The sequence below is a fragment of the Artemia franciscana genome, chromosome 16 (assembly GCF_032884065.1).
Source record: "Artemia franciscana chromosome 16, ASM3288406v1, whole genome shotgun sequence".
NCBI lineage: Eukaryota > Metazoa > Arthropoda > Branchiopoda > Anostraca > Artemiidae > Artemia > Artemia franciscana.
The window spans coordinates 2,650,248-2,673,450 of record NC_088878.1 but is presented as its reverse complement, the minus strand read 5'-3'; the positions used below and the strand labels follow the sequence as shown (position 1 = coordinate 2,673,450).

Below are 23,203 nucleotides of genomic sequence, written 5' to 3'. Positions count from 1 at the left end.
ATATTTAATCCTTCCATGAAGCTTTCTTTCTTCTAAAATATATCTGGTAGGGTAGGAACATAAAATACAAGAAAAAGACATTCATGCTACTCCTTTCTTTCGTTAAAAAAAAATTATCCATGGTATGCTTGTAGACAGCTACTTTTGCAGAATAAATTTCTTCCTTTTGGGAGAAACAAAACACTGGCCAAACACTAAAAAAAGAGGCAAATTATCAATTAACATTTGAAAAGCAATACGTATCAATATGTATATATATATATATATATATATATAACGTATTGTTAACATTATGAATAGTTGGCAAATACACTGATATCTAGGCTATAATTGCAAAAGCCTAGCCACTTGTATACACAGGGTAAATCCGACCCCCGAATCAGAATTTATCCTGTATGGGATAAGCCCCATATCCTGTATGCGATATGTATAATTTACCCCAAATTCGTGTTTTTCCGGGGTAATTCCGGCACCCCTTGTATCTCTTGACTGATTTGAGAACAAAACACTGATAAATTGCAGTAATTACCTAAACTATCCTATTAACTTATCAGCTATTTAAAATCCTTTTATGATCTTTCTATTCTTCTTTACTATCAATTAAAAATTGCTACCTACCTCGTGGCCAATAAAATGCCTTCCATAAAATTTTGAAATTCCTTCATGACAAAGCAATTGAAAATGGCGGAAATGCTGAACGTTGTTGTCAAGTATCCAAGTCAACGGAAGAAGACGGCGTAAGGAACCAGAGACATCTGTAATCACTGAGCCAGATAAGATTGGGGCGTCAGTTACCCCTGGGTCGAACTTACCCAAGTTTACCCCATTGACCTTTGATGACCTTTAAAAAATCTGTTTTATAAAAGTAAAAACTTGCAAATCAGATCTTCTGCTTAAATGACGTATAAGAAAAGTATTTTCAGCTTCACAACTTTGCTCAATCTTAATTTATGAGGTTTCAAAGATCTGCAAATACATTTCCAAAATTTAGGAGAAGCCAATAAAATGGCTTAAAATTCTACTCAAATAACAGGAACTGCATTTTTCAAATCTACAACCAGAGAAAAAGAAACTGAAAACTAAGGTATGTTGTTTTTGTAAAAATTTCTTGTAAAAATAAGTGTAGACCTGTCAAGTAGGCAAATTTATAAGGCTTCAAAATTAGAAAAAAGTTAACGTGGTAGCTTGGCAATATCTTCCCAGAGTATATTTTTGGCTCTGGACTTATTACTGGAAGTTTCCTTTTCCTAACCTACCTTCTCTCCAAGATAGCAAAAAGTAGATCGTCTAAAGTTTTTACCGACTTTAAGTATACAAGTTTTATGGGCTTTTTCATATTCAAAATGTAAATGCACATGTCTTATTCCTTTCCACATTGCCTGCTAGCCTGTTCGATTGACAAAAAGACCCAATCCACTCTATTCATGTCCCCATTTAAGCAGTAGTTCTTACCAAAATTTTGACAAACTCTGCATTTTCAGACAAGAAGCCATAGCCAGGATGGACAGCTTGAGATCCAGTAGTTCTAACTGCCTCCAAAATCTTTTCCATATTCAAGTAAGATTCCCTTGCAGGAGCTGGTCCAATACAAATTGATTCGTCTGCTAATTTGACATGCAGCTGGAAAAGAACTCATGAATTAAATATAATAATTGATATTAGAATTGAATTAAACTTTAAAAAAAATAGACCATTTAATCATTAACAAGTAGTCGTCCAAGAAGACGACTTACTGCAAATGAATCAGGAGATTCACTGATTAATCCAAGGAATGATTTACCATACAGCCAGCTTTTGTTGAAAGACTACAAAAAAAAGAAAGCAACGTCGCTATGTGAATTTTTGTTAGTATCTGAGAGCAAAAATTTTAGAAATTATTTGGAGACATTTTCTTAGAAGATTTTCTGGCTACATTGGATCTCTATTTATAGGTGGGAAAATGAACCAGAAAATTTAGGGATTTAGTTTTTAAAAACTCATCAATTGAATTTTTAATTTTGGAAGATAATTTTTAAAAGTAAGATTTACGAACACAAGATACAAATGCAGTGAATTTCCTAGAAATAAGCATCGCGGAAGCGACTATTTCTAAGTTAATCTGGTCCGGTCCCTGATACGCCTGCCAACTTTCAGCGATGGCTATATTGATCACGTATCTAGTTTCAGATCTTCATCATGTAAAAATCGGGGTGGTCCGGGATTCGAGCCCGAGACTCTCGCACCCTAAGTGAGAATCATACCACTACACCAGCAAGCCACACTTAAGAACAACAACCATTTGTTTTATCGGTAAATAAATTCTTCTCAACTATCTCGATTGCTTGCTCCCCCCCCCCCAGATGGTCGACACGCCTGCCAACTTTCATCGTCCTAGCTTATCTGAAAGTGCCCAAGCTAGCAAAACCAGGACCGGCAGACCGACCGACTGACAGACAGACAGACTGATGGACAGAAATTGCGGTCGCTATATGTAACTTGGTAAATACTAAGTGCCATAAAAACCGAATCTTTCAATACCAAGAGCTATTTTTAGTTTCTTTTGTCCCCTATTCTATAATTCCTTTTTCCAATTCAGAGCCACGAAATCATTAGACTGGCAGGTGGTATCTCTGTGATGATAATTGGTCGATAACATACAGTCATTTAATTTCTCTATTTTGTACTATTTAGATTCTTTTTATTCAATAACGTACAGTCATTTGCTTCCTCTATTTTGTACTATTTATATTCTTTATATTTACAGGACAATTCAGGTAACAACACAGGGTGGAAGTGGGCCCACCATACCCACTAAAACAAAGTTCCACAAGTTTTTAAGATATTCCTATGTTATCTTATACTGTATGCGCATATATACAGGCATGTGCACAACATAAATACGAAAAAGAAATAACATAAATGCAAGAATGAAATGAAAGCAATAGTACACAAAAATGCTCATAAACATAAAGTAAATGGAAGAATATAGAAGCGGAAAGGAAGGGGCGTAGAAAAAGAGTGGAAATAAGATAGAATAGTTCACCCTAAACAGAAATATGGTACTATAATTACTGGGCTCAATGTTACAAGGAATCCAAACTCTGTTACTTTTTAATATATTTAATTGTTTTTTAATATATCCAAAGATCCGACACCATCATTTCTGAACTTCTTCAGTGTCACCCCCCCCCCCCTAAAAAAATGCAGTTTTACCTTGATTATGGGTATTCATGCAAGGGTATAGCCTACACTCCTTTAAGTATTTTTTTCATGGAGCACCACTAAACGAGGAAAAATTTTTCCTTAAAGTACCAAGATCATCAAACTAAAAACATTTTTGACCCCTCTTGGGCCTATTCATACCTGAAAAACCGTGATTTTCTAGAATTTCTCTTTTGATTGTTTCAAAATTACGAAGTTTTTGGGGTAGTACCACATTTTTGTCAATGTTGCCACGCCTAACTGGGTAATCAAAAACAAACTATTTAGTTAAACCTAACAACGCTCATCTTCCATTCAAATTCAAGCATTAACAACCTAACCTGCTGATTCCCGAAAACAAATACCTTCAAAGGAAACCTACACATGCCTACGTTGTTTGGTCCACAAATGATTCTTGGTTAATTTTTGCGTATTTTCACCTAAGTTTCTTTTTAAACTTCAAAAACTGCATAACAGCATGCATAGGTTATTTTTATTAAAATTGGATTCTCGATTTTTCTTAGAAATTTTCTATGTATATTGTTGTACGAGTTTCCACTTATTCAATTCAAATAAACAGGCTCCGTTTTCACTGTCCTTGGTACTTTAAGCGTCATAAAAGCATAAAGAAATATTACCTTTAGTTAAATGTAGACATAAATATCAAAAACAATCTTTTTTTTAATGTTTTATTCTTTTATTATTATAACTGTAAACACATGCTACCTAAGTATACCTTAGGAAATCGATTGAATGGAATAGTTGCATATAATCAAGATTTATTTCAATACTTCGTTTAATCTATTTAATTGCTACGTAGCTGTAAAAAAATATTAAATTTAAATATTTTGCATCTGCAATAGAAAAAATAGTCCTATGGAGCAAGCCAATTAATTTTTTATACTAATATAGTTCATGAAACGTAAGTATTTGGTTAAAGTTAAAAAGTTTAGCATTAATAAAGTTTAACTTAATACATAATTTTACCCCGTAATTCTTAAAGTAATTCTGTTTAAATTCTACTTCCTTTATTATTTCGTTTCATCTACCTATTTGTTATTGCATTTCTAAGTTCTATTCTGTTTAGTAGCAAACTCTTGCAAGCTAAGCTTTTGGTGAGCTGTACACTGATTATTTTTTTTTATACTTACAACAAATACTTGTACCACCTTTTCAAATTATTCGTCTGTTAGTATGATTGTCAGACTTTTCTAATTGTTATTTCTAATTTTTATTTCTTGGCAAACATATTTTTTGGGGCAGTCTTGACCATTATTTTTTATTATAAGTTAACTATTTCTCCATCTACATAGCTTAAGATGACGAAGAAGAAGAAATACCGCTGATGAATCAACAATGGAATGAACAGCCACAGTCTTGATTCCCATTCGTTTTGCTGTTTTTATCACTCGGCATGCTATTTCACCTCTATTGGCAATCAAAATTTTATCAAAAGTTGGCTCCGAGGGATCAATCGGGTCGGTTGAATAGTCGAATTGACGACTTCCTGCAGAGACGGAAAAACATCGACGAAACGCCACCTTTTGTCCCTGAAAAGATGAGTCATTTATTTCAGCTGAGAGCTAGAAAACTTATTTCAGCCCTTATAAAGATAAAGAATATACTACGAACAAAACCAGTGTTAAATTAACATAGATAGTCAATAGAGAAGTCTTCACGAATCAATTTTTAGGCCCACACCCCCCAGGGCAAGGCATGTAAGTTATGCAAGTTGCCCCTCGCTTACACATAAGGTTTTTTTATGGGGGAAAAGGGGCATGTTTGATCCTGGGCCTCCAAAAAGACTTTGAATATTATGTTGAAACTTTAAAAAAATAATGAGAGGGATTTTGAACAAGATCAAAAAACACACTATGTACACCCTGGTTATCAAAAAGGCATACCAGCAATATCTAAGGAACGTCTGAGGGTATTAATTTGAAATTTTCAGGGTATCCAGAGGGGGATGTTGAAGAATGTTCAAGTGACAACTAGACCCCCCCCCCTTGCTAGATGTCCCCTCACCTCAACACTCATCGGAATTTTGAAAAGTCACTTTGTTCAAACAGTCACAAGGATAAATAATAATTTCGCCTCCAAAATACTGACAATCAGAATATTGGAAGATACAATGATGACAGTGGTCAAATGCGGTTCTTAAGCATGGGTTAAGATTGATAGATATTTTCCAGAGAAATTGCTAACGGGTTGTTTTGGCTACCCGGCTGACTGACCGTATTTCAAACATTAGGCTGTGCGAAAAGTGTGGCTCAATCCTGCTTTCTAGGGCTATAATGAAAGAAAGGTAGAGATGGCTAAGGCACCTTCTATGGATGAAGGCTTTGCTACTTTTTTAAGTACACGGCTGCAGTTTAATCCTTTTAAATACTTCTTATATTGGTGGAAAGGGACTATGATGGGGAGAGAGGGAAGGTAACTGGGTTTTGCAGAAAGAATATTTGTAGTTGTACAGTGACAAAGTTACAGTCTGGCAGGGAGGGCGGAAATTTAGCCCCCCCCCCCCCACGCACACACACACACACACGCTTAAAATACACAATGATAAATGTTCACAAAATCCCATTAAAATTATATTTTTCACGAAGGCGTGACGTGATAAAAACCAATGAAGATCATTTTTGAAATCACAGCTGAAACATACACTTAGTTCAGCTACCATTTCCCTGCTGTCTTTTTATTGCTATATTTATAGCAATTTTATACTATATAAATATTAATATTTCGCATTGATTACAATTAGCCATTTTACTCAATCTACGAATAGAAAAGAGTCACAAGTAACATTTGTTTATGTCACAATACTATAAAAATGAAATGAATTAGAAGGTAAGCAATGAATAAAACATAACTATCAGCTGAAAAAAAAGGGGGAGGAAGTAAGGGAGTCTTGTAGGCTACATAGTTAGTTTTTGTTTGTTATAAGTTTTAAAATTGCTTTTTACTCTGAATTGAAAAAATACTTTTTATTTGATTAATTACACATATGAGACTAGTATTTGAATATAAAATTACATCAATATATGGTAAGTACATGCTTCATGAAGTTGATTTTTCTCATAAGGTTGCGTTATGGTATTTCAAATTCACCTGAGTTGGTATTTAAGGATTGTTATAGTTATTAATTGTAAAAATTACGATTCTATTACAAAACAAGGTTGAAACAAAATATACTATATTCCCACAGGTTTAAAAAATGGCTTCATAGTCAGTGTAATAGAGTTAAGTTAATCATGAGTGATATTTCTATAACATAATTTTTCTAGCACCACTGTACAGAACTGATAATCATAGAAATTTAGGGGAAGATTCATTTGGTTTCAAGCCATACATTCCAGTGCCTACTTTAAGGGCAAAACATGAATAGAAGGCAACCAACTGCCTTTGTGTCCCCAATCATCCCACCGATAAGCTTATCAAAGTTGATGAGACTCTAGAATGCTAGACAGCTTATGTAGTTGTGTTGATACTATGGTTGATCAATTTGACTTGATACGTCTATTGAAGCCTGTATTTCTATAACCATGCATTTGTTTATTTTGGAATATAAAAAAATAAACAGTGAGAAACAAATACATCAGCGTATTCTACACATATCTCTGCAATGATATCTTGGCAAACAGGGCCCCACAAACCTTGCAAGCAGTCAATGTTTTGCGATCAATCTGAGAAGGACACAGTCTACAATTCACTTAACTAGGACTTCGAGTGGGACCTTCATTTGAAAGAGGAGTCAGCTGAATTATTTCATATATGGCTTCACGGATTTGGTGTGGCAAACGTTGCCATTCTAAACAGTGCTTCATATGTGAGATAACCAGGTCATGGTAAGGATTCATCAAGAAACTCTTGTCAATCTGATGGTTAAATAATTTATGAAGATCACGTTCGACATACTGTACTGTACATGCAAATAGAACACCTTTGGGTCTTTTAAAAACTGCTGAGAGTAATACAGTTTTGATCACATGTGTCCACGCTGTACTTCGTCTGGTTGTATGTTTGAATTATTTCAGGTTTTCCAGAGTCAGCAATAGACTGTCCTTGGTGCATCACCAACAGAAGCAGAACCAACTTCCATTCCTTTGGTGTATAGGATAAAATGGTCTTTTTTCTTTGTAGAAATAAAACATTGACAATCCAGAGTCCCTTTCTTTCGTTGCAAGGTCTCTGGGGTTTCCTTCTTACTTTAACAGAAAGTCCCTACCACTGTCAGCTTTAAGAGGTCTCAAAACAGATTGTCTGCAGAAGGAACGTTGGTAAACCAAATATCCATGGTTACATTGTTGTTGTCTTCTGCCGAGGGTCGGCAGAACTTTTTAACAATATAGCTTGTCTGCAGAAGGAACGTTGGTGAACCAAATATCCATGGTTACATTGCTGTTGCTTTCTGCCAAGGGTCGGCATAGCTCTTTAACAAAATAGCTCATTAGTGGTTTGCTATTGGTTGGAGTTCATTTTCCAATATAGGGTGGAGCATTAAATAAGTATTTTGTCCCTATTTCACAAAGCATGACCAGCTTCAAACCATATTTTGAAAGCTTATTTAGAATGTGCATACAAAGGCCACAGTGGCCACAGAAACTCAACAGTTGTTTGTCAACAGTCATATATGGCCCAGGCTTGTAGTTTTCCTTGCATTTCTCAATAAACAACTACAATGGCTAATGGACTGATACAAAGGGACAAGCATTCTTACACTTATTCCTCATAGATCTATCATCAAATGCATTCAACTAATTAGAAACTCAAACCTCCTTTTACTGTATACCCTCCTTTAAAATGAGCCAGACTACAGTGGGTCAAATATGGTATATGTAGACAGGTGGTTGGCCTTTAGATCCATACTGATGAAAAGAATACTAAAAAGTCATTTTAGTTCTCTAACAGTAGTTGGTCCAATTGTAGCTTTTGCGTTAGAATAAATAACAGATCTTGTCTGAACTTTAAAATAAGATTAAGATAAGATTTAAGGATTTAAAATAAGAGCTCTGAGACACGATGTCCTTCTAAATATCAAAATTCATTAAGATCCAATCACCCACTCGCAAGTTAAAAATACCCCATTTTTTCTAATTTTTCCTCTCCCTTCAGCCCCTTAGATGGTCAAATCGGGAAAACGACTTTATCAAGTCAATTTGTGCAGGTCCCTGACACGCCTACTAATTTTCGTCATCCCAAAACGTCCAAAAGCACCGAAATCGCCAAAGCATTGGACCCCCCTAACTCCGCCAAAGAGAGAGGATCCAGTCCAGTTACGTCAATCATTTATCTACGGTACTTCCTAATTCTACCCACCAAGTTTCATCCCGATCTCTCTACTCTAAAGGTTTTCCAAGATTTCCAATTTCCAAGATTTATGTTTCCCCCCTCCAACCCCCTATGTCCCTGGATCCGACTAGAGTTGAAAATGGACCATCTGAGACATAGATCTTTCTATATATCAAGTTTCATTAAGATCCGATCACCCACTCGTAAGATAAAGATATCTCAATTTTCATGTTTTCCAAGATTTCCGGTTTCCCTCTCCAACTCCCCCCAATATCACCGGATCTGGTTATGATTTGAAGTAAGAGCTCTGAAGCACAATATCCTTCTAAATATCAAATTTCATTAAGATCTGATCACCTTTTCGTAATTTACAAGTACCTCATTTTTTCTAATTTTTCCAAATTAACCCTCCCCCCAAACTCCCCCAAAAAGAATAGATCCGTTACGGTTATATTAATCACTAGGATTTGTACTAATTTTTTCCACCAAGTTTCATTCCGATCCCTTCACTCTAAGTGTTTTCCAAGATTTTAGGTTTCCCCCTACAACTCCCCCAAATGTCACCAGATCCGGTCAGGATTTAAGATAAGAGCTTTGAGACACGATATCCTTCTAAATATCAAATTTCATTGAGATCCGATCACCCGTTCGTAAGTTAAAAATACCTCATTTTTTCTAATTTTTCAGAATTAACCCCTCCCCCAACTATCCCAAAGAGAGCGGATCCATTCCGATTATGTCAATCATGTATCTAGGACTCGTGATTATTTTCCCCACCAAGTTTCATCCAGATCCCTCCACTCTAAGTGTTTTCCACGTTTTAGGTTTCCCCCTCCCAACTCCCCCCAATGTCAGCAGATCCGGTCGGATTTATAATAAGAGCTCTGAACCACGATATACTTCCAAATATCAAGTTTTATTGAGATCCGATCACCCGTTCGTAAGTTAAAAATACCTCATTTTTTCTAATTTTTCAGAAATAACCTCCCCAACTACCCCAAAGAGAGCGGATCCGTTCCGTTTATGTCAATCATCTATCTTGGACTTGTGTTAATTTTTTCCACCAAGTTTCATCCCGATCACTCCACTCTAAGTGTTTTCCAAGTTTCTCCCTCACAACTCCCCCCCCCCCCCAATGTCACAAGATCCGGTCGGGATTTAAAATAAGAGCTCTAAGACACGATATCCTTCGAAACATCAAATTTCATTGAGATCCGATCACCCGTTCGTAAGTTAAAAATACCTCGTTTTTTCTAATTTTTCAGAATTACCCCCCCCCCCCAACTACCCCAAAGAGAGCGGATCCGTTCCGATTATGTCAATCATGTATCTGGGACTTGTGCTTATTTTTTCCATCAAGTTTCATCCCGATCCCTCCACTCTAAGTGTTTTCCAAGATTTTAAGTTTCCCCCCTCCAACTCCCCCCAATGTCATCAGATCCAGTCGGGATTTAAAATAAGAGCTCTGAGACACAATATCATTCCAAACATCAAATTTCATTAAGATCCCATCACCCGCTCATAAGTTAAAAATACTTCATTTTTTCTATTTTTCCGAATTAACCGGCCCCCCACTCCCCCCCCCCCAGATGGTCAAATCTGGAAAACGACTATTTCTAATTTAATCTGGTCCGGTCCCTGATACACTTGCCAAATTTCATCGTCCTAGCTTACCTGGAAGTGCCTAAAGTAGCAAAACCGGGACCGACAGACAGACCGACAGAATTTGCGATTGCTATATGTCACTTGGTTAATACTAAGTGCCATAAAAACGGTGGATTATGATAACGAAACATTCAAGAATGAATACAGAGACAAAATTACACCCTGAGAAGTTGTTAACAAGCTATTTTTTCAGCCAAGCTGTAAGTGAGGGCCTTTTGTATCTTGGTTTTAAATTGTTTTGTTTTTATGTATTCAAATTTCCATAATGAAATCAGTACCAAAATCATGTTCTGGAAAAGTATTTTCAAACTCCCATCTCCACTCGTACCTTATTTCTAACACGTAGAAAACAGCATTAAAGACAGGTTGCAACCTAGGTAAAAAAAAATATGGTTTTAAGTTCACCTTTCTTTGACTCTAGGTTTCGGAAATACAATTCTAAATTTCTGAGTAGAGTTTCAATCTGCATCTGCCTTTATTTTTCTGTTAAAGACATATGTTTTAAAACCATTTAAAACAACATAAATCAATATTTAGTGAAGATATGAAAACTCAAAATAACTTTACTTGGATATCATTTGTAATTTAGATCTATTTCTGAAAGTTAATTTCAAGAACATTGTTTATACAAGTAATTAAAAAGAAAAAAAGTTTTTTTTAAACTGAAAGTAAGGAACGACATTAAAACTTAAAACGAACAGAAATTACCCCGTATATGAAAGGGGCTGTTCCCTCCTCAACGCCCCGCTTTTTACGCTAAAGTTTGACTCTTTCTCTCAACTCTACTTTTTAAAACAGTACAAAACTTTAGCGTAAAGAGCGGGGCGTTGAGGAGGGAACAGTCCCTTTCATATACGGAGTAATTCCTGTTCGTTTTAAGTTTTAATGTCGCTCTTTACTTTCAGTTAAAAAACTTGTTTTTTATATACTTAATTTCTGCACGTTTTTTAATTAATACATGTTTTGATTTTGGCTCTCCGCACATGAATCATTAAAAAGAAATTTGCATATTTATTTATTTTTTAGCTAAATGGCTTTCTCATAGTTTCGATCGGACGATTTTGAGGAAAAAAAGGAGCGGAAGAGAAGGCATAGTTACCCTCCAATTTTTTTGTTACTTAACAAGGCAACTAGAACATTTAATTTTACGAACATTTTTATTAGTAAAAATATACGTAGTTTACGTAATGAACTTCTAAATTCGTATGTTTTTATTACCTATATGAGGGGGTTCGTCCCCTCGTCAATACCTCACTCTTTACACTAAAGCTTAAATTGTGTCCCATTTCCTTAAGAATGACCCCCTGAATCACAAAAGCCGTAGATTAAATAGTTGAAATCAATAAAGTTATTTTGTCGCAAAGAGCAAGGTATTAGGAGGAGGTGAACCCCTCATATGCGTAATAATTTCTGTTCGTTTTAAGTTTTAATTCTGCTCCTTTCAATCAGTTGAAGAAACTTTTTCATATTTGTTTTTTCATTGCTCTTTAAAAAAATACTAAAAAATACTGCACCCCTTTCATGGAAATTCACTTCCCCCGTGACAAATTCCTCCATGGAAAGTTCCCCCCATAAACCCCTCCCCCCAACCAAAAAATCCCCCTGAAAGTGTGTGTAAACTTCCCAATAACCATTACTATGTGTAAACACTGGTCAAAGTTTGTAACTTGCAGCCCCTCCCACGGAGACTGTGCGGGAGTAAGTCCTCCCCAAAGACATAGTTTTTAGGTTTTTTTTTACTATGCTGAATAAAATGGCTGTCTCAGAGTTTTGATCCGGTGACTTTGGGAAAAAATGAGCGTGGGAGGGGGCCTAGGTGCCCTCCAGTTTTTTTGGTCACTTAAAAAGCGCACTAGAACTTTCAATTTCCGTTAGAATGAGCCCTCTCGCGACATTCTAGAATTACTGGGTCGGTATGATCACCCCTGGGAAAAAAAACAAAACAAACAAATAAACACGCATCCATGATCTGTCTTGTGGCAAAAAAAAAACAAAATTCCACATTTTTGTAGATAGGAGCTTGAAACTTCTACTGCAGGGTTCTCTGATACGCTGAATCTGATGGTGTGATTTTCGTTAAGATTCTATGACTTTTAAGGGATCCTTCCCCCTAATTTCTAAAATAAGGCAAATTTTCTCGGGATCGTAACTTTTGATGGGTACGACTAAACTTGATGAAACTTATATATTTAAAATCAGCATTCAAATACGATTATTTTGATGTAACTATTGGTATCGAATTTCCCTTTTTTAGAGTTCCGGTTACTATTGAGCCGGGTCGCTCCCTACTACAGTTCGTTACCATGAACTGTTTGATCCTAGGTCAGTTTCCATTTCAGGGTCGGAGGGGGAGATAAATTCTTCAAATGACCTTTCCCATGAGAAAGTCTAGGCTGTGAATTCATTCCTGAAAATTTCGTTTCCCTGACTCAACTACATTCCAAGATAGCCGAAACAACCTTATCCAGAATTTATCTTATACCTCTACTCCTTTCCTATGAATGAGGCTTCGAAAATACATAAAAGAAAGGCATGTTCCTACCTTCCTTTGTCAAAAATTACATTCTTATTTAGTTTTTACTTGAGCCTTTCTTAACTCTAGGTTTTGAAAACGTAATTCTAACAACTTGAGCAGGATTTTCAGCCATAAGATTTCTTTTACTTTAAGGCAAACCTATAAATTCCAGAAATCCTTACACATCAGGACTCAGCAAAGTTACGGACTCAAACATTTACTGTATTTTATGTTTTTTCTGAAGGAAACATAATGACTACAAAAGAAAAGCACTATTTGATCCTCTAATCAACATTTTTCAAGTATAAGAGTTGCTACCCTGATAAAAGCACTCTCTGCCCTTATTGGTGCCAGATATGCTGATAATAATTTCTGCTATTGGTCGAATTGTTGTATTTATTTGTTAAGATGTATTTGTATTCTTAACCAACCAGCTGCATAATGTTGCTGCAAAACCATTGGAATCAGCTGAATAAATATAACCTATCATTTAAGACTCATTTAAAAGTGTGGATAACAATGGAAGGAAACACAAAATCTGATCAATAGAAATTGAGGCTTGTAGGTTGGAGCAATCTAAGTATTTTTTCTTGTGAAGCTCCAGAATTCATGATTCAAGTTGTTTTCATTGTTATTTAGTGACCAGTAGCTTCCCAGTTGCGTTTACACTCCCTCAAGAACCAATCAGCATCCAATCTTCATTTGAAAATGTCAACAGATTCAGTAGTAGCTGTGTCTTTGGAAATTTTCTTCCAGTTGTTGACATGATGCATACGATTACCTAACATCACAAATTCTAGTGGTATAGACAAGTTTAGTGCACATTAATAACCTGATGATAATACTTTGGGACATCTGCTCCCTCCCATTGTACAAGTCCCAGTTTAGTCACCCACTGCTTGCTGAGATTGGCTTTGAAGCTTTCAACGGTCAGTGAACTCACAGTTGTCTAGTTTAGACTGTTCCAGAGGCTTGTGATGTGGCTGAAGAAGAACTTGTTCTTCTCCCTTGTGTTTGTATGCTTGCAAAACAGCTTTGCTGAATGACCTCTGGTTTTTAATAACTGGGCAAGCTGGAACAAATCTTTGTTGTTGGAATCTAGCAATTTATAGGTCTTCAGCTTGATATTAATAGTATATTAGAGTTGGTAGCTTAAGGCTAAGCAGCTGGCATACATAGGGGAGAGGTGGGTACAGTGGCGCACTTTCAGGTCAAAGCATCGTAAATTTGGCAAATATTAACATTTTTGGACGATTTTTAAACTGTTGTGCAGGCAGTTTATTATTCTACACTGGTGATTTATTTCACACTTCTTCTTTGAACCAGTTTTTGATGGAGTCATGTTTTCTGACAGCCACTTTTTGTTGCCGACTAGATGAGAACTATGGCGCACCCCATCTGGAACAGTGGCGCACCCATCTGGAACAGTGGCGCAATCAAACTGCTAAGATGAATACTTCGTTTAACGAGTAAGGAAGTACAAAATAATGAACCAAAAATACCTAAAAGATGAATACTTCGTATAATGAGTAAGGAAATAAAAAATAATGAACTGAAAATAAAAGAAGAAGGCACACTAGTTCATATTGTAAACAGTCAGGTCAATGGGGAAGACCAGTTGCTCCGCCTGTCTTTCTGTGCCACCAGAAATATTTGGAGCAGGTAGCTTCATTTCGACACTCAACTTGCTGAAAGTGTAATTTTCATTGGTCCTGATGAACTTGTAGAAAGGAACCATTCTCTTAATATACATGAGCTCAATGTCAAAGCTGGACTCAGAGAGGACTTCGCCCACGAAGTAAATTTTGTTCTTTTTGATCTCCCCCTCGCAAACAAGAACATAATCTCCAACATGGACTTCATCGTCACACAAAAAATCGTTTTGGTCTTCAAGGCCACAGTGGAGGCTTTCATCACTATCACAGCTACTATTGCCTTTTGTGGCAGTCACCAAAGTCATCATCAGACGAAGAATCGGAAAACAGGGTCTTTACATGACTATTTCTCTTGAAATTGCGGTCAAATTTAGCAAAGTATCCAACAGCACTGCCCTTTTTCTTAGGTTGGACATTCTGTTTTTTTTTGCACTGGCTTTTGGACAACGGCTTTCTTTGTCTTGGGGTTAATCTTAGAAGTCTTGGCCTTTTTCTTTGCCTCCCTTTCCATGAATTCTTTCTCTAAAGCATCTTTCACTGGGGTATCCGTGGCAATGATGGTTTTCTTCCTCTTCCGAGCTCCTTCTGGCAGCTTCCTGGGGGGCGCTCTTGGGTAGGGCCTTACAGCTTCGGGTGTAACGGCGGTAGGGGAGGCAGAGCTTGGACCCGCTTCGTTATGACTATTCAATTCTTGCTTGACTTCTTTGGCCTCTGGAGCTGCACTGGGATTAGGGTCTGGTCTGTCGGTCAAAGCTGATGCGAGAAAATCGTCGTCTGTGAAAAATAGGTGGTTGAAGGGGAAAATCCCAGTAGCAGCAAAGCCACTGACAATTTTTTTCTGTGTGAAGGAGAGTTGGAAGGCCTTTCCAACAAGTTGAGCGATGATAGAGATGCCAATCGTCTGTCCGGGGTTGCTGACCATCCAGTCATTGCAGGCGATGTTGTAGTAGTTTTTGAATGATTTGTAGACTCTTCTGTCCATTGGCTGTAGCTTTCCGCTGGTGTGGGGTGGCAAAGTCAGAACCACTATCCCATTATCTTTGCAGCACTGAATGGCCTGGATCGACACATGAGAAGAGTGGTTGTCTTCTATCAGCAATATGGGTCTCTCTTTTGTACAGGGGGCATGTTTCACAACGTGTTCGAGGACAAGCAGGAAAATGTCAGATGTCATCCATCCTTTGGCAGAACCGCTACCACCACTGCCTGGTGGTGCACCATTCATCAACTGGGAGCCAAATCTTTTCCTTGGGAAGACGAAGTAAGGTGGCAAGAAATTACCTTGAGCATTGATGGTGCAGCAGACTGTGGTCAGTTCGCCTCGCTCAGCAGAAGTCACTTGGCCCACCTGTTTGTGCCCCTTGGGTGCCATCACATTTGGTGGTCTCTGCACTGTTGTTGCCCCGGTCTTATCTAAGTTATAAATATCACTAGGCTGAAACTTAAACTTATTCATAACAGTCTCCAAGTTGTCATAGAACTCGTTTACAGTTGTTCTGTTGAATGCCGTGGCTCTGGCCAAGCTTGTTCCCTCGGCTTTGCGGATAGACAGGTCTGGGAAGCGTTTCATGTAACTGTAATACCAGTCTTTCCCCATCATCTTTTTCTCATGCCATGTTGATGGCACCTTCAATTGGTTCATCTTTGCGATTTCGAAAGCGAATTGGCGGACGTTGAGCCGTGTCAAAGCATGGTGCATTTTGCATGCCTTTATCAAATAATCGTGAAGTTGCTGTTCAAGTTCATCAGTTAACACTTGACGGACTTGGTAATTCAGCTCAAATTTTAAAGTCAGCTTTTTATTGTCCGACGCGTTGCGAGCCTTATTTACATATCAACAGAGTGTTGCCTCTGGGATCTCGTATTTTTTGGCAGCAGCCCGTTGTGAAAGCTTCAATTCCAGTACCGCGTGCACGGCAAGCTTCATACGCTCTGCTTTATTAGGCATTCTGCAAAAGACCAATATTTAATGTTTGGGGGATGTAGCCTTTGTTACTGAACTTCTAGAACTTGTAGCCTAACCTAGAACCCCAGCCTAACCTGGGCGATCGAATTCCTAGATTAGTTCTACTTAGTGGTCTGAAGGGGGGGGGACAGGATGTCCCACGTTAGACTGGGACGAGATCATAAGAAATTACCCAAAATCTTTGGGGGCAGAAGCCTTAAACAGGGTGGTATGGAGGAGAAGTGTTCGCCAGTGTGTCGGTCTCAGGCGGCTTAAGGCTGCGACGAGTTTGTAGTAGTAGTAGTAGAAGTTAAAACTATCATATAGGCTACCTACCGCGTGAAGTTTATGAATTTAAAAAAATTTCGGGGTGCGCCACTATACCCTCCACCAAAATGCGCCTTTGTAGCCGAAATGCCCTCTTTTATCCATTTTGTGAACCAAAATTTGAAATAATGACCGAGAGACAAACAGATGGCTGCACTATGTTTAGAAATGTTGGAGCTTCCAGATGAACTAATATTCGCCAGAATTCGACACTATTTGTAGCCTACAAACCTTAGCAAAGTCAAAAAATATTTTCCATTTGTCCAAGATTTTATTTTTCAAAGCACTTAATCACATACCTCAAAAACTACAATCGCCCCAAAAAATTGAAAATGGCTGACGATCATAGACCATGTGACTGCCCTCCTAGTGCGTATTTTTTTTAGAATTTAATCCAATTACAGGTGGCAATGGGATCAAGCGCGCCACTGTAGCAGACTGCGCCACTGTACCCACCTCTCCCCTACCCTTGTTTTCGCGACCATTTATACATTTTTTCGTGTTTTCGGACAGATCTTGAGTTCATCAAGTCTATTTTTTTTAATCAATGATGTAATATTCTTATTTCATTATTCTTAAAGTTCTTATTTTCAAAGTAATTCTACCTTATAAATTAAGAATTGTGTTATTGAAATATGTTTCAACTTAGTTTTAGACCACCATGCAAAAAGTTCGGTAACAAAGTAGCAATACCAGATTATGTATGGAAATACCATTTTTACACATAAAATACTTTTGGCTCAAAGAAAAGCTGTCAAAATGCAAGTTGTGCTCCTAAAGTGTCAGCAGCTATTGGAACTCTGTCAAATTCTACTACTGGCAGCTTTGGAACTTTTTCCACACCTGGTTGTAGACTTTAAGAAAGTCTCATCCCAGTTTAGTAGGGAATGATGCTAACTTTATTTAACTGAGTTCTGAGTTTCTGAGTTCTTTATTTAACATTAAAATCCATAAACAAAAAATTACTTCAAGACAATCTCCCCCATAAGGCTCCATGGCCGGGAAAGAACAGGGGAGAAAAAAATACCAACAACAAAAAAATATAAACAAAAACCAAAAAACAAAATTGAGTCGCCCACCTTAATAATCTCCAAAAAATGACAAGCTAGGCAGGGGGTAGCACATGATTTCACCAACTCAATTAAATATCCAACTCAATCCAGAGACATCAACTCCAAGGAAAACCGGAATAAAAAATAAAGAGACAAAAAAAAACAAACAAAAAAACAAAACAAAAAAAACAAAAAACAACAAACAAACAAAATTATTTACTAGCTAGAAAATCTCTAACATAATTTTTGAACATACCAAACGAGTGGCAGTGTCGTACGAAATCTGGGAGCATGTTCCAGATCCTGTTGCAAGCTGTCAGAGGGTTGAAGTCAGACCTCACTGACGGTGTGTGAAGAACCAGTAAATTGTTGTAAGTGCGGAGATGATAAGTTGATTGATCAGAAACAAAAGATATATTATTACATATGGCAGCAGGAAGATGGCTGTGCAACTGTAAAAAAACGAAAGAAGAACAAGAAAGAAAATAGAGAGATTTCAAATCAAACAAGGGTTTAAGTGAAAAACGGTTAGTTTCCTGAATAAGAGTCCTTGCTTTATCATAAAGTTTTGAAAGTGGCTTCAGAAACGAGGGAAAAGTTGACATCCAAATAACAGAACAATATGAAACATAAGACTGAACTAGGCTGCAGAACAAGAGTCTAAGAATCGACCCTGGAAATATATATTTGAGCTTTCTAAGGATTCCGAGACTCCTGGAGACTTTCATTTTAATCAGCTCAATATGATGCTTGAACGAAAGATTTTCGTCAAGCAAGATGCCTAGGAATCGAACATAACGATCCTTAGGTCTACTTAGAGAACCTCTTGATAAATTTATTTCATTTAAATCAGGGCAAGCCTTTGAGACTCTGGAGAAAATGAGAAAACATGACTTTTCGACATTTAAGGCAAGATAATTTACATCAAACCACTGGATAACTCTTTCAAAAAGGGCTATCATACTTGAACGAAGATCAGACTCACTTCTACCAGTTGTGCCAAGAGTACTGTCATCAGCAAAAGCAATAAGTGTATCCGGTAAGGACAAACTCTTGTCACAGCTAGTGACGGATACTGGTTGACAAAGACGACAGCAAATGGTAGGTTTTAAATTTTTAACCGCATTAATAAGGTCATTGACGTAGATTAAAAAGAGTATCGGCCCAATGACAGATCCTTGTGGAACACCAGACTCTATTCCAGAAGGATTAGAAAAGTCCGGATGAACCGAGATGACTCGACCAGATAAATATGATAGAAACCATGAATAAGCATTCCCTCTTATACCAATATGGGACATTTTCAGAAGAAGAATCTTGTGTGTTAATGAGTCAATCGCTTTTCGAACATCAAGAAAAAGAGCAGCAGGTATCAAACCAGAGTCAAGAGCTGAATTTAAATAATTCAAGAGAGTTGCACATGCATGTTCAGTTGAGTGTTTCGCCCTAAAACCAAACTGAAAATCATGAAAAAAGTGTTTAGAATTAAGAAAATCAAGAAGTCGAGAAAGCATAGCTTTTTCAAAAATTTTACTAAACACTGATAAAAGAGATATGGGACGATAATTTGCAGGATCATTCCTTGATCCACCTTTAAAAAGGATGATAACACGAGCACGCTTTAGAGCACTTGGGAAGACACCATTTTCAAAAGAAAGATTGACAAGTCTCGTGAGGGCACACACAATGACAGGAAGAATGAACTTGACAACCTTAGTCGGAATACGGTCTGGGCCAGAAGATGAAGAACCCCTCAAACAATTGACAATTCTGGCTATTTCAGCTTCAGAGACAGGTTCCAATGCCATTGATTTAGGACAAGGTGGTCCTAGATAAGACCTAAAATCAGGTAGAGAAGAAGAAGGACTTACAGAAGAGGCTGTAGTTTTGCCAATATTAGCAAAATAGGAAGTAAACGCATCTTGAACTTTTAGCTCACCCTCTACATTTTTCCCGTCAATCACAACACTTGAAGGGACAGAAGGAGGCAGAAAAGATGGCCTGATAACAGAATTGATTACTTGCCATGTCTTCCTAATGTCTTTACCGCACGCAGAGAACTTTCTATGATAAAATAACGATTTAGCCCTTCGGCAAAGCGAATTGTAAACTCTTCTATAAGCTTTGAAAAGTTGAAGCCGAGAATCACGCGAAAATGGCTTAGAGCATCTGTAAGCCTTCCAAAGATAATTTTTCTTCCTCCAACTTTTAAGGAGTCCAGGAGTCATCCAAGGATTCAAAGGGGTTGTTCTTTTCGATACTGGATTCGACTGGGGTGTATCACATGTATCAAAGATAACTTCTTTCAAAGAATTATAAAACGAATTAAACAAAAAGTCTCTATATCAGATTCATTTTCAGAAATACTCGACGAACGACCTGCCAACCGTGACCTAAGAATATGCAAGTCCTGATCATTAAATTTTAAAGAGGAAAAACCAGCTTCTTGGCTCCTCCTTGGCAACGAATCGGAAAAATCATACATGGAAAAAACAGGAAAATGGTCTGAGATATCACTCATCAATATAGAATTTCGTACCAACGTCAAAGATGAAAAAATATTATCAAGCAAAGAAGCGGCAGTGTTAGTTATGCGAGTTGGAATGCATGCAGAACGCAGTGTTCCACAAGCGAGCATTGTCGAAAGAAAATCCAAGGACGAGGATGACCTCCGGTCAAACAAATTAAGGTTGAAGTCGCCCATAATTACAAGTTCACATGAATGAATGAAGATTCCCTCCCTGTCTAACCAAGTTAAGGGATTACCAAGATAAGGATTTGCTAGCCTACTGTATCAAGTGCTTATAACTTTTCAAATTGATAAGACAGTGAAATGAATCATTTGTCCTTTTTAGTTAAAGATCAAGAGTTACAGTAGTGGTTTTTCCCCTTCAGAAGGAAATATAGTAAAATCTAAAAACACTATAAAACACTTACTTATATTATTCCTAAGAATATTTCACTTAGCTTTACCTCCCTCCCCCGTTAATGGTCAAATATACAGCCCAAATTATAAGCTACATTCTTCATGAATTTTCCTGCTACTTGATGCTGTCAATGCTGCTTGTTTGTTTGTCATAAAATTAACGTGAAGGAAAGAGTCACACGTAGAAAATTCATGGATAATTTAACCCTTGTTTTGGGCTATATATTTGAACATGGGGGGTGAGTGTAAAGTAAAGTGAATCAATATTAGGGATGATATAAGGGAGTAATTTATAACTTTTTAAAGTAAATTTCAAAGTTTTATAGTGTTTCCTTCTGAGGAGAAAAACTACTATAATAAACATAATGAAATAATGAAAACAAAATATAATGAAACAGAGAAGCTGGGGAACAAACTAGAATAATAAACAGGTGGGCTATTTCGTATACAGCCTAGGGTAAAAGACTCCTTTTTGGCAAAGACCATTTTTCTTTGGCATCCTGGAAAAATAAAGACGGGTTTTCAGACTCCCCCTATCATGGTTGCAGCTACTAACCACAGAGCAAAACACGTTTTTAAGAAAAATCTGCCTAGTGAAAAAAATTACAATCTCACACTGAATTAGGAATGGTAATTATTCTTTCCGTTAATCTTAAGAGTAAAAGTTTATTGCGAAAAGAAATTTATGGTGATCATAAAAAAGAGCCTGAAACCCCGTGAAAATGGCATCTGATTGGAATAAAAAGTGCACCATTGGAATCAGCATGGTCAAAAACCTTGCATAGGACAATTACAGCCATTCACCTTGAACACAAAGAAAAAGCACTTTTTTGCATGGGTAGCACTGATGTGTCTCCTTTTTTGCTTTTTTTTTTTTTTTTGCTAGTGCCTTTTTTTAAGTGATGGAAAAGATTGAAGGGCAACTATCCCACCTCCTTATAGGCCCCCTCCCCCAAAGTCATCATATAAAATTTCGAGACAGCCATTTTGTTTAACATAGATAAAAGGTCAAATAAACATGGTTTTGATTTTGATATGACCCTCCTTAGTCCCTGGGGAAGGTTGTACACGGTGCTGGGCATATCGGTATTGCAGTATCGGTATCGGTCGCATTGGTATCACATATATCGTATTGGGCATATCGGTGTCGGTATCTTGTGCTTGTTTGTTTGTTTTTTCAGTCATTTTCTAGGCTCATTTTTTAAAGCATGTCCCGGGAAGGAAATCTATTTCAATATCATGGTTGCAGGGGTAGCTGCAATTTAGTAAAGAGCAAACAACAACCCATAGTAACCAAAATTTAAAAAACGCGTTTTGAAAAAAAACGGGGTCCCACTTGTTAAGTGGAAAATCTTGGATTTACTTTTTAAGTAAGTCCATTTGGTACCACTTCTTAAGTGGGAAATCTTAGAAGTATAAAACCATAGCATTGTAATAATTATGGTCCAAAACCCTTAACTGGAGGAACACCTCCCGCACATTCCTCCTCCAGGGCCCCTAAATGAGCTACCTACAAACCCCAATATATTAAATTACATTATTAGGGGTCTGGTTCTCTTAGTACAGCGCTGGACCTCAAATTAGATAATCATGCGTTCAATTCCAGCTTGGATTTTTTTTTTCAATCATAGTTTATCCCAACTTATGATTACTTTTCAGATAATCCACTGTTTTTGCAAATTTGATGCACTCATTTTTAAAGCATATCCCGGAAAGGCTCATTTTAAACCTACTACCCAAATCTACATGAGTTTTATCAATTTTACCATCCATATAGCACTAAAAACTGAAAAAGTGCCACATTTTTCTTTTCAAGTATTAAGTACTAGTATTAGGTTAATGCACTGTTTCATTTAAGTTTTTATTGATGATTGCTGATCAAAGTTTATGTCATTTGTGCCTTTCGTTTATGTTATTGTACTGTGTTCATGGCTGTATATGTGGCTTTAAAATACACTTGTCTATATATGTATATATCTATAGCACTAAAAACGGCACTTTTGGTGCCACTTCTTAAGTGGAAGAGTTTGGAAGCACAAAACAGTATCATTGCAATAATTATGGTCCAAAGCCCTTAACTGGAGGTTTATAAGAACCCCTCGCATATACTCCCCCCTCCAGACCCTCTTAATACGTTTCATAAGTCGCCTACTCATCTTTAAAGTAAAAGATTATTGTGAAAACAAATTAACTAAAATTAAAAACTTTTCAACTAAAGATCTACCAAAAATTAAGCTTGAATGATCAACCGTTTTGAATTGAGCCCTCAAACTTCACTCTGCGATGAAGCCTTAGTGCTAGTTCTAACGGCGGTAATTGAAGGGAAGGAATGTCCTTGCCCCCTTAGTTTTTTGCTCCTGGCTAGGTTTTGAAAAAAAAAACCTTTTTTGGTCATTTCATTGGAAAAGGCATTTTTTTTTTTCATTTGAAAAAATGGGGGAAACAACTGAAAGTCTACTTTGTGGGAATTGGCTATTAAGTCAAACCTTTAAAAAGCGATAAGGTATAAATATAAGCTTTTACATGAGCCCTTAGACCGCTCTCTTTTGTTACAGTAACCTTCTGGTTTCTGCTAGTTACTAGGCGATTTATAAACCCCTGTCTTCATTACCGATTTTTCAGGCAAAATCGAAAAACAAACGTTCCCGA

At 37.1% G+C, this 23,203-nt stretch overlaps 1 protein-coding gene across 1 annotated transcript in view; it reads right to left on the bottom strand.

Moving 5' to 3' along the window:
- The window catches only part of LOC136036900 (propionyl-CoA carboxylase alpha chain, mitochondrial-like), a 97,458-nt gene that overhangs the window by 63,417 nt on the left and 10,838 nt on the right, over positions 1-23,203 (bottom strand). The window contains exons 2-3 of the mRNA XM_065719276.1: positions 4,521-4,730; positions 1,453-1,620 (exon numbers count right to left, since the gene is read on the bottom strand). Coding sequence (XP_065575348.1) covers positions 1,453-1,620; positions 4,521-4,730 — 378 coding nt within the window. The remainder of the gene's footprint in view (positions 1-1,452; positions 1,621-4,520; positions 4,731-23,203) is intronic.